At 42.0% G+C, this 16,503-nt stretch overlaps 1 protein-coding gene across 1 annotated transcript in view; it reads right to left on the bottom strand.

Annotated features, from left to right (window-relative positions):
- The window catches only part of FRMD7 (FERM domain containing 7), a 34,069-nt gene extending 27,283 nt beyond the window's left edge, over window positions 1-6,786 (bottom strand). Inside the window, exon 1 of the mRNA XM_054995837.1 lies at window positions 6,730-6,786. Coding sequence (XP_054851812.1) covers window positions 6,730-6,786 — 57 coding nt within the window. The remainder of the gene's footprint in view (window positions 1-6,729) is intronic.
- Window positions 6,787-16,503: the final 9,717 nt, after the last annotated feature.

Below are 16,503 nucleotides of genomic sequence, written 5' to 3'. Positions count from 1 at the left end.
GACAAGAATCTGGGAGACCCAGGATTGATTTCCCCCTCTGCCATGGAAACTTGGGCCACTCATTCTCTCTCAGCTTAACCTATCTCACAGGGTTGTTGTTCTGAGAATAAAATGGAGTAGGGGAGAACAATCTTGTAAACTTTTGTGTCCCATTGGGGTGAAAAGTGAGTATAAATAGCTAAATAAATAAATACATATTTAGCTCTGCAAGACTTGAGTGCATCTTTTAATCTCTGATCAAGCAGGGGTGCTCCAATTCCCAAAGCACAGAGAAAACTTTTATCACGTGAAGCTCTGTGTGAACATGGTGTCTCCTGTGAACTCACTGGATTGGGCCAGACAACCAACACAGCAAAATATAATTCCAGAATGTGATTTTTCTCTATATACAACAAAATATAGGAGGTCTCAAAAGAGGCAGTTAAGATGTTCATTGCCACTGCTATTACCTCAAGACAGAAAATTATCATGGTGAGGAGGATTCAAAGAGCCGTGAAATCATGAAGGGTTTTTGGGCTTGTGTTTTGGCCACCTCCTAAACCAGCTTCTAGGTGCATCTCGAACAGGTTAAACAAGTCACAAGTCTCCATTCCCATCAAGCTTTTTTAATTAAATGCAGTACGTTACCCCCACCACACCCCTTTTATGGCAACATATCTAATAATAACTCCACAAGGCACAGCATTACTTGAAGATCAAGTGCTTTCCTTAGAAGTCACTGCAGGCTCTCCAATCCATCACATTTCCGCTGAGCTTTTTAAAAACATGGTAAATACAAGCCACTGATTGCTTCAGAAGATAAGGTTATCTAGAGGCTGATTCACACAACCATTTGAGACCTGGACTTTAATCAACTGATATGTATATCAACTTTGTTCCCATATTTTGGCTCCATGAGTCCAGGATGGCATGGACTAAGCTATCATTTTCTTTTAATTATCTGTCTCATCTTTGCCCTGCCCTTCCTCCAATAAGCCATATCTGGTATACACAGTTTTTGCCTCTTCCATTTTATCCCTCACAACAACCTCTGAGGTAGGTTTGGCTGAGAGCTCACGACTGGTCCAAGCCTAGGGCTCCCAGTGAGCTTCATGGCTGAATGTGGATTTGAACACAAGTCAGACCAGCCCTAGTCTGACACTTAACCACTCACATCTGGGTCATTTGACCATTGTCTGCAGTACACTCAGCTGTACTCAAATTGGATTTTCAGCCTCTCTCCTCAGTTTCTTCACGTGAAAGTGCCTTTGATGCATAGCAATGTTGTTTCTGAAGCACCCAGTTTTCAGCATAGTCAACTGATTTGTTAAGGATTTAAAAAAAAACACCAAAACAGTTGCACCTCAGTTACTCAGACCACACCACTGACGTCTTAGCTATGAGATGGCTTCTGGCATATCCCAGTGAGGCTGGCAAGAACACGAAAGCAATTTGCACATCTTAATTGAGTGCCGAGGTCCTTGAGGAGGAAGGGTAATTAAGCATCATGGTGCTTGAAAAACGGTGCCCTTAAAAAGCCGATCAAGGTTTCCTGGCAGTTTTAATGGCCCTCACTGTTCCAGGCTTCAATGTGTAAAAATACAGGTATTGTGAGTTAAATGAACACTGGGTGCTACTGCAAAATCAGCAAAAGGAAGAAGGCCACACCAAAAGCAAGGAAAAAAGGACAGCCAACAAGACTAACAAGGTGCAATTGTAGCAGTAAAAGTACAAGTGTAATTGAATAAGTAGTGAGGAAATTACAAGAGAGCTCTAGTCGCTGTGCCTAGAAGGCAGGGGCTTTGGCTCAGTGGCAAAGCACTTGTTTTGCCTATGGAAGGTCCCAGGCTTAGTCCCTAGCATTGCCAATTAGAGGTTCTCCAGCAGCAGCTTTTACAAGAGCCCTTTTTTTGGCCTGAGACCCTGAAGATCCACTGCAAGTCAGCACAGATGATATTGAACCAGATAGAGATCCTTGTGATCTCAGTGGGCACATTCATACCATGTGACCCAGCCCATCCAGAATCATGCCTGCAGTTACCCACAAGGGCTTGCAATGACTGAAGAGAAGCCTCTGCAGAGAAGCTGAGTCAGGGTAGCGGATTCCTAACATTTAGGAGAGAGGCCAATGGTTTGGTTGGAGAGGACATGCTCAGGTTTAATCTCCACTTAAAGAATCTCATGTAGCAGGAAAGGTCTGAGGCCTTGGATTGTCACTGCCATCTGAAGTACACAATCTGGGTTTAAATGGACCAGAGGTTGGATAGTGCATTACTTGCTGCTTCCAGAAAGCTGGCACTCTGGTCCTGGCTCATGTTAAGCACTCGAACCACTAGGGCAGAAGGGGCAGCACAGCAACAGGCTCAGGGCACGGCATCTTGGCAATGCCCTGCACAGCTCTGTCACTAAGGAAAGTGGATTTGGCAGGCAGCCAGAGACACTTGTCATTTTGACATTGGCTCCCAAGGAAATTGAAGGGTTGCTTACATGCTCTGCGCTTTGCTCAGCATGAAGCGTACAGGCGAACATTTTGCAGATAATCCCTCATTGCTCTCAGCGTGCTTCAAATTACCACCCCCGTTCAGGAAAGCAGCTGGAAAGTGACAGCGTAATAACAGTATTCTCTTGAGGGCTGTCCCCATTCTCTGCCAAACAGTTGGATCGCAGTAGTAATTAAAACAATTATCATTGTTTATTCCTCCTGCACTAGAATATTTGGGCACCAACTCCCAGAGGAGAAGGGCTGAAGCCCAGCATTAGCCCATTTCCTTACAAGAGAGCAGTGTGCAGTGTTCCTAACTGGGAAGCATCACGTCACTTGACGTGTCTGCTATCTTTGCCTCCCTTCTCATCAAAGGAAAGGGGAATAATTATGTCTGTTGGGAACCGAGATACCCTTGAAAAAAATGGTCCCAGATAAGAATGTCTATCCTTGCACCATCCACGATTGTTTTTGCTGTTTCGTAGCTTTTCTCACTGGCTCTTTGCATGCAATGTGGAGCCTTTCCAGATATCTTTTTGTGCGTAATGAATGAATTGCTGTTATTTATTGCCAGAGAACTGCTAGCCAGAACTGCTGCTTTGCTAAGATCTTGTTTCCTCACCACTCAAAAAAATAATATTTTGCTGCTGGGAAAAATGTTCTTCTTTCCTCCAACCCCACTTAAGTCCATGTGAGTGCTGTGCGGCATGTGGCAGCGTAAGCTTGACAAGAACCTATTGGACAATGATTGTGACATCATCAGTGATGAGATATGCAAATAACCTTTCTCCACTGTCATGCCATCTAGGGGGAAAAAACAATTCCCTAGTTTTATTTTATTTTCAAACTTCTTTAGACAGACCCACTCCATCCACCTAAACTTGTAACAACCTACACAAATAAATAAAAGCTTAACCCAGTTTTTATCACAGAAAACATCAGAGGGATTACTTTTTCTTCCTCTTTCTGGAAAAGAAATAACGAGGTTAAAACACAGAGGTTTCTGAGTGCATGTAGGGGACAATGGTTACTAGTCACAGACACAAGAGTCACACCAAAATGGTGGTGTTTCAGATGTCTTTGGTCAGTGCATGGTAGGGGTTAGAGTATCAGTCTAGAACTAGAATATTCAAAGTTCAAATTTCCATTTGGCCAGGATAACAACAACAACATTCGATTTATATACCGCCCTTCAGGACAACTTAATGCCCACTCAGAACGGTTTACAAAGTATGCCATTATTATCCCTACAACAAAACACCCTGTGAGGTGGGTGGGGCTGAGAGAGCTCCAGAGAACTGTGACTAGCCCAAGGTCACCCAGCTGGCTTCAAGTGGAGGAGTGGGGAATCAAACCTGGCTGTCCAGATTACAGTCCCGCGCTCTTAACCACTACACCAAACCACTACACCAAACTGGATGATGTGACAGTGGTCATTTCTCTCTCTCAGCCACCTAGCCTACCTCACAGGGTTGTTTTGAGGATAAAATTGGGGTGCAGGAAACAGAGCAGTACACCACTCTGAGAGTGAGAGCTTCTTTTTAGAAGAGGATACTGTTTTTAATTAACTCAGAATTCCCCGTTTCTGGGGGGGGGGGGACTCTCTCATTCTTGCATAAATTATACAGTTTTTAAAAAAAATCTTATATGATGTGACAAAGTGTTTTAGGTGGGGTGATACACTCACTGGCCTAACTCTGGCTATAGCCCTTAGTCTCTAAGGTGCTGCATCACTCTTTCTTCGCTTGTGGAGTATGTTATGATTTGTTTATTTTTTGGAAGATTTGTATGTGGCTTCTCCAGACCTGCTTGAGGCAGCTTCCAACTCAAACAGTGAAACAGAACTAAGCAAACAGCAGCAAACCCAGTAAAAACAAATCACACCAATAAAAACATTACCACTAAAAACAAGCCAGGGCATAAAAGTACATAAAACACAGCAGTCCAAACACTGTTGATTAAACAGTTTGTAGGCTAGGAACAGACAATAAAACCACTGAAAAAGATGAAACTGCATAGTTAAAAGCCTAGGTAAAGAGAAAAGAGTCCAGTAGCACCTTTAAGACTAACCAACTTTACTGTAGCATAAGCTTTCGAGAATCACAGTTCTCTTCATCAGATGCAGAGAGCTGTGATTCTCGAAAGCTTATGCTACAGTAAATTGGTTGGTCTTAAAGGTGCTACTGGACTCTTTTCTATTTTGCTACTTCAGACTAACATGGCTAACTCCTCTGGATCTAGGTAAAGAGAAAGGGTTTGGACTACTACCTAAATGAGAGTAAAGTAGGTGCCAGAAGAGAATCGTGGGGGAGGACATTCCCAAGGCGAGGCGTCACCACTAAAATAGCCCTGTCTCAGATAGCTACCAGCCTTGCCTCTGCAGGCAGGGTCACAGAGAGCAGGGCTTGAGAAGCGGCTCTGGACAATATCGGAAGAGGCAGAGAAATCTCCTGTACTGCATACAATGAAACCAGTAATAATAACAATTACTAGTGGATTTTGTCTGGTGCCATGCTTGCCATGCAACTCATTCCATAGTTACTATGGAGCCAATCCCTCTGCTTTAGGAAATCTTGAAATAGATGCTGATTTAAGTTGCATTGCTGGATGTGATGGCTGCATGGCTCCATCCCACGCATAATTCTTTAAGGAGCCACACAACCCACATTTTCAACATGCCAATTCGGTCCTGTTCATTGGCCCTGAAATTAACCCAATATTGAAGAAGAGCTTTCAGACCTCCTCCACATTCTCCACGACCAAGATGCGTGAAAGATCCCTCAGAAGCATTGCCCCGAGGCAGTATTTTTTCCAGCTGGGTCACTAATTCAGGTTCGCAATCATTGTAACCGTTATAGCATCAAATGCCTACAAAGGGTTTCCATGGTTTGAAAAGGAAAGAACCAGCTGGGACTTTAATGGAAGGTTTTTGTTACAATAACACATCATGCACAGTTTAAGTGCTGTGGCTAACAGGCAAAGTGAAGTGAAAAAGCTGAAGACTGGGATGTGCAGAGGTGCTGAACTCAAATTCTAATGGGCCAAGATTTGGGGAAATTATAAGATAGAACCTCCTTGTTTACAGTCTTTTTTATATTTCTTTGGAATTTCTGGATGCACACTACTGAAAAATAAAAGACGTATTCTAAAGAAATCTCTGTTGCAGCACTACCCTGCCAAAATTCAAAGGAGACAATATCTAAAAATAACTAATATTTTGAAGAGCTGACTCCAGGTTCCTAACTTTTCTGAAGTAAAGCCGTTCAAATTCCTTTCCTACCAATTTGAATTAATGTCTTTCCTTAAAAACAAAGGACACAAACATACCAACTGAGTAAGGGTATCAAGTATAGTTTCTTACGAGGTAGAGAAAACAGAATGGTTTGAGGCACTTCCCAGAATATTTGCACACATCATACTAACGAGAACAAGACAGTTATCCTATTCAGGTAACTAGCATTTGAAGGAATACATTTTCATATGTCTATTACCCAATCATTAAAGGAAAAGTTTCTGAACTCTCTATCAACTGATAAATGAATTCAGAATGCAAAGCAAGACTTAACAATAAGAACTGATAAAGACTTTGTTAGTCTAAAAGATTGGCTTGTTATGAATATTAATATTAACAATAAACAATAAGAAGCTATGTCTGTGTTGTAATTAAACACTATTTAATATACTATTAATGTTATTGGTGCAGTAATTACACTTTGTTACCAATTACATTTCATTAATTTTGAAGCTTCATCTTTTAAAGCTCTTTTTATGACTTTAATAGTAGCAGGCCTCATTAAATTGTTGCATGCAATTATTTCTTACAGCTTTAAATATTATAAACAAGCAATGTAGTTGCTTTTTTTAAAAATATTTTTTTAAAAAATTCTCACCAATTCAATTTTATTAACCTCTAGATATTCCTCAGTGAAATAAAATTTTGTCATCCATTTACACACACAGTCCAAAGACAAGATTTTCTACAAGGCATTATTGTCATAATTCAGACAATGAAAGCAAGCCTTCCTCACTGGAAAAGAACACAATCCTGTTGACAAACAATTATTTGCATCATTTAATAAATGCTTTGAAATTGCAAGTTCATAATCCTCAACTCTGAGTGGGGGGGGGGAGCACACAGAGAGAGATCTCTAATTTATACTTCCCTTATTCCAAAACCAAAATGCAGAAGTGGACAGAGAGCTCAAGAAGGTTAGAGAAGCCTTGGTAGCTACAATAAGAAACAAATAGCAATGAGAGAATCCACTTACATCAACAACAAAGATCTTCTGAGAGTCATCTAAAAACTGGACTTTCAAATGCAGCATCCTTCAGTGTGCAGCTGAGCAACCAGCGAGAACTAGATACTCTGGGATGTAAGCAGCACAGGAGATGAAGTGAGCCTGCCTTGTGATTCATACAGAATTTTCAGTCTCTCTGCTGGGTGATAAGAGCAGAAGACTTAAGCCCAAGCTTTGCAGCAAAGCACAGGTGAAAACAGGCCAGAGATGCTAGCGAGAGAAATCAGTGCAAAAAGTGACCACTAAACGTATCTGTTAGTAACTTCACCTGATGTTCTGCAATGCCAAGAGATGAAAATTCTTAAAAACCTTTAAAAGCTGCATAAAATTGGACCACTTTGCATTGAAACCAACATGGCTGAGAATTATTTCTAGCCAAAGCTGGTCTTCATTGCTTCATATATCACGGAAGATGGAATGGGGAAACGTTCCCTCCGCTATTGGCTAAGATTTTGTTTGACTTAAAAATTTCTTTCAGCAGGTGCAGCCTATAGCTATCCAAGCAGTTACACCTGTTGTTGTTGCAGACATGAGGACTTCCTTTTTGAACAACAATAAAAGTAAAATCAGATCCTGACAGTTGGAGCAATGTGACACTAAAGGAACAGGCTTTAGGAGTCATATGTGTTTGCAAAATGGCCATGGGAGATAATTATACATGGGGTGTGTGTGGAGACATTCTTTGCAAGCATCTGGAGGCCAGCTGCTTTTCTCATGCCACTTTCCCCCAAAGAGTGAGTACCTGGTTGGATAATCCAACCATTACTCTGCAATCCCAGGCCCATCTGAATGAATCTGTTCCTGAACACCATTCCCACTGACAGCAATTTTTTAATAAACATATAAAGGGGTACTGAAAGGAAAAGGGGCCAGGGAGAAAAAATTACAAAAATCTCAATGAAAAGGAAATTAAAGATATACATTACAAGGACTATTGATAATGCAATAACCATCTAGCCTTTAAAATATAGTTTTCAGATATATAACACAACCATAGTCCAAAAGGTTTCTGCTTTCCATCCTGATAAATTTCACTATTAGATCATCTATAAAATATTTTGTATTACATATTAGAATACTTTTACAACAATATAGCTACCTCAAAGGCATGCTAATCCTGATACCGATTATATTTAAGAGACTGAACGGTTACAATCTCTTCTTAAGAAGGGCAGCACTCAGCCAAGCCAAGCCACATGCTGCCAAGGAAAGGCAGTGTTTGGCTTGACTGAGGTTGCACATTGCCAAAGGAAGGCAGTACCCAAACTGGCTGAGCCCCATGTGGTGCGGAAAAGGAGGTGCCCAGCCCAGGTGAGCCCTGTGCAGCATGGGGGAGCTGGCCCCTGGCCAGGCCATGTGCATTGTGGGCCTGCTGCCTGGATGGGCAGGCAGGCTGGGTCTTTCTCCATCCCTCATTTGGGGCTGGAGCTGTGGTAGGCTGGGGCATAGCTAGGGTGAGCCACGGGTAGGCTCCTTTTCCAGGTTCATTTTTTCCTCCCAGTCTACCCCTGACATTACCTACGTGTTCCTGTGAATCAACTCTGTTTGCAAGCAGTTTGCTAGCATTATCTGCAGGTGACTAGATTTTGCAAATGAGCAGGGTAAATTGGGTCACATGCACTCCTAATATCTGGATTTCTTACAAAATCTATAAAGAAATCACCCTAACAGTTTTGAAAGCCAGAGCCAAGAGGTTTTGTGCTCCAGTTATGCTTATGTATTGTAGAAAAAATATTTCAGAGTTCAAATAAAACACTGATATTTTCCTCTTACAATATACTCCAAAAATGTTATACTAGTATGCGTAACTTGGTCGTGTGGGAGAAGCACCTCTAGCTCAGTGGCAGAGTGCGTGCCATGCATGAAAAAAGTTCTAGGTTTTCTCTCTGGCATTTCTCTGCCTGAGACCATGGAGACCCCTACAGGTGGAAATAAACAGCATTCAGCTACAGGGACCAAGGATCTGATTTAGTACAAGAAACCTTCATATTAATTAATTAATTAATTAATTCATTCATTCATAGTCTGCCTTTCTCAGTGAAACTCAAGGTGGAGTTAACAGTTACCAATAGGAAGAGTTTTGAGCTGGTGTAAAGCATGCTCTCCTTTCCTGAAACGGAGAGGTCACTAATATCTAGGGATGGATGGCATTTTCTTAACAGTGGCCCTGATTTTGGTTGCTTTACACCCTTCTCATGAAATTCAATCTCGCTGTGGGAACATCAAGATTGAGTACCTGTTCCGATTCCCAGCAACAGTTATTTGCTTTAAAAGGGCTCCACCTCCTGGCCATACTGATAAATGATGCTAAGATTTTGATAATGTGTGATCAGGCTCCTCCCACTTGTCCCTTTAAGACAACCCTGCAATTGTACAAAAACAATACCCAGACATGATCCTCTTATTCTTGTTAAAGGTTTCTGGATTTGAAATATGAATGCCTTGGGATGAGAGGGTGGAGGAGTCCTGATGGAGAGGAGGCAGTTGTGAGGTTGTGCCTTCAAAACTCAGGCAACAGTTGGCAACCAATAGCTATTCCATAAAACTGAGCTGAATCATGGCGAGGGCCATGTTTCATGGAATGCTATGCACAGGGCTTTTTTTCAGGGGGAACGCAGGGGTACGGAGTTCCGGAACCTCCTGAAAATGGTCACATGGCTGGTGGCCCCGCCCCCTGATCTCCAGACAGAGGGGAGTTTAGATTGCCCTCCGCGCCTCTGGAGCGGTGCAGAGGGCAATCTAAACTCCCCTCTGTCTGGAGATCAGGGGGTGGGGCCACCGGCCATGTGACAATTTTCTCTGAGGGCAACTCACTGAGTTCCACTACCTCTTTTCCCAGAAAAAAAGCCCTGGCTATGCACCCTGAGAATTGTGGCAAATATTCAGGAAGGAGGTTTCAAAAGGGGGCAAAATGTTAGTGTTGTGTGCCCCTGTTCCCCAGCAGATCAGTTCCTACCCTACCCCCAGAAGAACAGTTTTCTTGCCGCAATACCTTCTAGGCGGCAGCAAAAGGCTGATAAATGAATGGAAAGGAAGTTTAAAAAACTTTTGGCATCATTTTATACAGAACACCTGTAAGAAAATAGAGCAAAAACACCAGAAGGATTCTGGGTAATGTAGTTCAAAAGCCCCCAAAGGACTAGTTCCAAACAAGAAACCCCTTATCTTGCAATCACTTTGTTTCTCCTCAGTGACAACAGCATATATCCCAATCCTGTTTGGCTACATGACAGTAACACTGTGCCAAAACAACATAGGAAACACACATTTGGAACAAACAAACAAAACACCATATTACAGCAGACCATTCGGACCCATAAACAAGTACAAAAACAGAATGAAAAGTTTAAGCATTGAGAGGGGGTTGGAGAACATTTTTATCCCAAATAAATATGTCTTTCATTTGGCACAGCCCCAGTAACTCACCCATTTGAACAAAAGTATTCAAATAGTGACTGGTCAACTCCAGATGGGTAGCCATGTTAGTCTGTAAAAGCAGGATAAATACGAGTACAAATAAATGAAAAATAAATACCTTATCTTTTATTTATTTACTTCATTTATGCCATATATTTCCCCCCAAAGTGGCTTACATTATTCCTCTCAGGGCTTTTTTCTGGGAAAAGAGGTGGTGGAACTCAGTTGGTTGCCCTGGGAGAAAATGGTCACATGGCTGGTGGCCCCGCCCCCTGATCTCCAGACAGAGGGGAGTTGAGATTGCCCTCAGTCTGGAGATCAGGGGGCGGGGCCACCAGCCATGTGACCATTTTCAAGAGGTTCCGGAACTCCGTTCCCCCACGTTCCCCCTGAAAAAAAGCCCTGGTTCCCCTTCTCTCTATTTCATCCTCCCAGTAAGGCTGCGAGGCTGTGTATGTGTATGACGGTTCAAGAACAGCTGGCAGGCTTCCACGGTAGAGTTGGGATTTCAGCCTGGGTTCACCACTCTAACCACTACCACACTGGTATAGTGGTTACAATCTAACAATATTTATTCTGGCATCCACTTTTGCAAGTCAGAACTTGCTTCCTCAGATGCACCCACACTGAGTGAACTTCTGGATATGATCTTGTCATGAGTCAACCTTTCCCCCTTTACTTTTCTCTAAATTAGCCTGATAGATTCTTACTCCAAACGCATTTGAAGAAGAGAGAGCTCTTACAAGTTTATGCTGGAATAAATGTTGTGCCATTTCCTTCTTGTTTTATTCCCTTGAACTCCAGACATGGTCAAATGATTACTTTGACCTAATTCAGTGTGGTTTCTGCCCTGACAATGAAGCTACCATGGTTGCCCTAATGGGACAGCATGACCCTGTCAGTATTCCTGGACTTTTTACCAACTTTTGATGCCATCAGTCATGCTAAACTTGTAAGACACCTGTGTAGGATGGGGGGGGGGTGTGCGTGTGCCGGGCCCCGGCATTCCAGGTCTCAGAAGGTTGTGCTGGAAGACAGTAGATGTAGGCCGCAGGTTTCTATTTAGCCCCAGTGTCGCTTAATATCAACATGAAATGGCTGGGTGTGGGTGTAGAGATTTGGAACGGAGTGTCATCAACAGGCAGGTGACATTCACTTGTACTTCTGCTTTACCTCTGAAGTCCGAAATAGCAGAAGAAGCGCTGAACAGATACCTGGAATCAGTGGCAGGTGGGGTGAAGAATAACAAAAGGAAGTGGAGTCACCAAGAGGCAATACTCAGCCTACCCTGTACTCCCATAAGGCTTAAACTAAACAGGAGTTTAAAAAATGAGTTTGATCATGGTTCCCCCCATCCCACTCGCATTCCCAAGTGCCACAGGGGCCTCATTCAGATCAGGACTGCGGCATGAGTGAAGAAGCGGCTTCAGCCTTTCCCCCATGCTGCGTTCCTGTCCCAAAATGGCCTGGGTCTGGGCTGTGTGTGCACTCGTGGGCTTCTTGTGCAGCTCAACAGGGCTGTTTCCTCCCCCGGGGCTGTTTCGTTTCAGGAACATGAGCTGAATCCCCTTCTGCTTACTGTTGCCCTGTGGCATTTGGGAAGTTAGTTCACAGCAGTCCATGTCGGACTGAGGAGAATGAGAGTAAGGGTGGGGGAACCTGGAGCCAATTAGTTCTTCGAAAGGTCTCATCTAGTTTGGCCGTTAGGAAAAAGGTTTACCTCACGGGAGTTGCTTAAGATCCACACCAAGCTCAAATACATTTTTTTCTTACTTGGTGGGTGTTAATCTTTGTTCCTAATAGTACCAAGGGAGAGAGAGAGAGAACTAGGAGGTGGCAAGAGTGCTGGACATACAATCAATTTCAAGTCCTGCTCCAAAACTCTCAGGATGACTTTGGTATCTTTCAGCCTTACCCTTGTACTGTGCCCTCAGTTCCTTGGCAAAAGGAAGGATTTTTTTAAAATGAGCAATTAAACTACCTCTTGTTTCCTCTTCACAACTGATTTGCTGTGATCAGTCCTTCCTTCTGTGATTTTGAAGAGCATTTCTGCTGTGCCTTGCTGCAGGCAGTGACCACGCCTCAAACTTATTTGCAGAGGAGGAAATGCCAGGGCTTCAGGGAGCCTCTCCCTTTGATAAGGTGTGTGAGCCCCACCCACCAAAGCCCAGAAACAGGGGTGAAGGGAAAGCAGTGCCGAACAATGCATTCAGACACACTTCTTTAGCCATCCTGTATGCATCAGCAAAACAAGAGAGAGATTCTGGCCCACTTTCAAAACAGACATGTGTTGTGCAAGGAACTACTTGCGTGGCTGCACTTTTTGACACAATGAGAACTAGAAACTGTCTGAATAGGAGTTACAGGGGGCTGAATTAAATATCCATCCAAAAACAGAACTTTTAGAGAACATAAGAATGTTGAAGAGCCCTGAGCAGACTCCATCTAGTCCACCATCCTCTTTTATCTGGTAGTCAATGAATAGGGTACAGAGGCCAAGGCCTTTACCTGATGCTGCCTCCTTTGCACTGGTGTTCAGATTTTCACTGCCTCTGAGTGGGGAGGTCCCTTTTGGTCATCATGGCTTGTAGCCACTGATAGACCTGTCCTTGGTTAATCTGTCTAACCCCTTTTTAAAGCTATTTGTGTTCATGGCCATAACTACATCCAGGGATTGTGGCAGGGAATACCACAATTTAATCACCCTTTGAGTGAAGTAGTAGTTCCTTTTCTCCATTCTGAATTTATTGTCTATCAACTTATTTGGATGTCTCTAAGTTCTTGTATTATGGGAGAGGGAGAAAAAGTTCTCTCTGTCCACTTTGTCTACCCCAAGCATAATTTTATAAACCAATATATCATGTCCCTCCTTAATAATTTTTTTTCTGAACTCCAGAACCAATCTTTTCAGACTTTACTCATAGGAAAAGTGCTCCAACACTTTCTGTTCCTAAACTGGAAATCTTATTCTAAACTGGAATATGTATTTTTAAACAATTGAAATATAGTTCTCTATATTTTTTATTACCCAACAATACTCCAAGAATACCTTTTGGGCTGTTCCCTTCTACATATTTCAAGTTATTAGCGCGAGGGCCTAAGAATCCCGGTTCAAATCCTTGCTCAATATTAAACTCATTGGATGTCATTATCTCAGCCAAATGTACCTCACAAGTGTTGTTATGAGGATAAAAAGCAGGAGGGGAGAGCCTTGGAGAAAAAACAGAATTAAAAATGTAATCAATAAATAGTATAGTTAAATAGCATGGGGATTAAGGTATATCTTAGTCCCATTAATCACATCTGCTAATCAGCTATTGCTAACACAAAGGAAGTTTTCCCGCATAAACTAGAATTGGTTCAAGTATGCTGAATCTGTAGGTTTATTGGTTTAAATCAGAAACCAATTAAAACGACTTCAAGCCATTGTTGAACCTGGTTAATTTGAATTTATCAGATATAATTAAGATTTCTGTCTGTAAGAAAAATTCCCCTTCTACACATTCTGATTTGGAAGGAGGTTTAACCACACAGCTCCATTCAGTTCTGCTAATTAAAACTGGGTTCGCTAAAGTATTAGCATTTTAAAGAGGAAAAAACCCAGTGTTTTTTAATCTTTATAATGCTAACAGCAGCACAGGGAGATCACATGCTGGGTCTTAGCCAAAGGTTGGCTAGCTAAATAAATAAATGGGTCTCATCTACATTGGCACTGTGCTTACGGAATGTCCTTCTGAAGGAATTTTGCACAATCTTTAGCATCCAGAAAAGATAGACCTATTCTTCCAAGATTTTGGGAATGTAACTTTTTGGTTTAACTGGCTATTTTTGCACTGTATGATTGTTTTAATCTATTTTTTTAATTCTGCACATGGCTTAGTTTTGGTTTTTTCATATATCTGTATTATTATAATAGACCTATGAAACACTTTGCTTACATTTCCAAGGAAAAGTGGTCTAAAAATAATACTGTGCTTGAAAAATTACAGGCAATCTAAATTCTGCCCCAAGAACAAAAGAATTCTGCAACTTGTACCCATAATGCAAATTCACACACTTGTTTTGCAATAGAAAGCCCATAATGGTCTGTGACCAGAGTACCAGATGATCAGGGGCCTGAAGACCCACAAGGAAAAGCCCTACAAGGAAATACTGAAGGACCTGGGAATGTTCAGCTTGGAAGAGGTTGAGGGGAGACATGATTGCTCTCTTTAAGTATTTAAAAGGCTGTCACTTAGAGAAAGGAGCTGTTCCTGTTGACACCAGAGGATAGGACTTGAAACACTGGATTTAAACTACAGGAGAGAAGGTACCAGCTGGACATTAGGAAAAACTTTGTGTTAAAGTTAGTTCAGCAGTGGAATCAGTTGCCTAGGGATGTGGTGGGTTCCCCCTCACTGGCAGTCTTCAAGGAGCAGCTGGATCAGGGATGCTTTAGGCTTTGCCTGCATTGGGCAGGGGGTTGGATTAGATGGTCTGTAAGGCTCCTTCCAACTCTGATTCTGTGATTCTATACTTGAAGGATCACTTTCCCCAGCACAAATCAGAAAGTGATCTCTTTCTGAAATAAGTGTGGGTGGTCACAAGAAATAGGGCTTTTTTTTTGTAGCAGCACAATAGCTCTGAAATTCTTTCCCAATATTGCTTTCTTGGTGCAGAGACTTCAGTACCACAACTAGTTTCTTATCACACAAACTTTTAAATAACCTCTTAGTATCTCACAGCACTTTGTCATCTTAATTCCGTTAACAATTTTACATTTTAAAACCTTTTTATTTCTGCTGGTGATTAAGTATTTTTATGCTAAACCCCATGTTTTATGTTCAATGTTTATTATGCATTGATGCTTCTGCAGCTTTCTAGGTTGGAACTTTTAGAATGCCATGCACTATGCTCTTTATGACATCTTGTTTTGATTAGAACTGCAATGTGTTAAAGGAAGCTTGTAAGCCATCTCAGAAACTTAACAGTGAGGGTAGGGAGACATACATCCTCAAGAGTATTTGTTTGTTCTTCACAAGACCTGTAACGCACTGCTGCAAAATTCTCAGCCACGGAAATATTATTTACTCAGCCCTCTGGTGTCTGAAATTTCAGCAGGCATCACCTACACACTTCCTGATGGATTTTTGGCAGCCGACTTCAATAGCATAGACACTGCTGCATGGCTAACTTGTGTACCTGCAAAGGAATACCTTGAAATTTGAAAATGACGATGCTCAACCTTTAAAGCCGCAAGTGGACCAAGGGACCCTGAGGGCTACCTGGCACTAAGAGCTTAAAGGGCTTGCGTGAGCCTCCATCCGCTGTAGACAGTCTGCTGTAGCAGCATCTTGGCTCTGGACCTCCACTACCTCCCTTGATAAATGTCAGTTACCAGGTGGTAATGTTATTTACTCGGTAACTGACAGGTAATGCTTTTTGTTTGGCAAATAGGGGGTTCATATTCTCTTTGAAACAATGCTTCATTCTGCTGTTGAAATATATTTTATCTCAGTTTTATCTGAATTTTAATGACTTTCTAGAGTTCCTGATTTTATTACTTTAGTGCTGCTACTGCTAATGGTTTGGTGTTTGTGACAGACTTTCATCATCTGTTTGTGTATTTTAACTTTGTATACCACCTTGAAAGCCTTGTGACTATGAGACAGTACAGAAGTTATTTAAAATCAAATAAGACTATGAACAGTTTAGGGTGGCTTTTTTTTTTTTAAGTAGCTGAGGTTCTCAGCAAGCTGAAGACCATGCCTAATACCAGCATATTCTGGCTTCTGTAGAACTGACACATTCATAGCCCCAAAGCCATCCCCCATTCACACAACCATACCAGGAAAGACAGTCTTGATCCAGCATTGGTAATACAGATATCTATTTTATTAAAAAAGTTACAAACAGGTGGACTGTAGGGTCATCTTACAAAATAAGAATGATTGGAATCAGGGAAAAAAGTGATGTTTATTTTTTAGCTTACAAAGTATCAGGTCACTGAACTAGTTTTGTGTTTGCTATTCCAGATTTCACTTCTCACTCCTAAAGATACAGTACATCCGATAGGTTCGGTTTCATTTTAGGTTCTTTGAGGCAATATGTACAGTTGGCCTGTTAGCTGCACTTGTGCGAAAGATACAACTGCACCCCACCCAAGTATTTCATTTCTTGATAACTGTGAGGCAGCTGCATTTGTGCGCAACTCTGGAAAGAACGCTGCATAGAACCTCAACCTAACCTCCTACTTTGCAGGGAAGAAGACAGCTGTGCCCAAGGACGATTACAGTTCAAAACAGGGCTTTTCACTCAATAAGGGGATAACTTATGTGGAATGGTTGA

This window comes from Eublepharis macularius, chromosome 13 (assembly GCF_028583425.1).
Source record: "Eublepharis macularius isolate TG4126 chromosome 13, MPM_Emac_v1.0, whole genome shotgun sequence".
NCBI lineage: Eukaryota > Metazoa > Chordata > Lepidosauria > Squamata > Eublepharidae > Eublepharis > Eublepharis macularius.
This window is presented reverse-complemented; position numbering and strand designations above follow the sequence as displayed.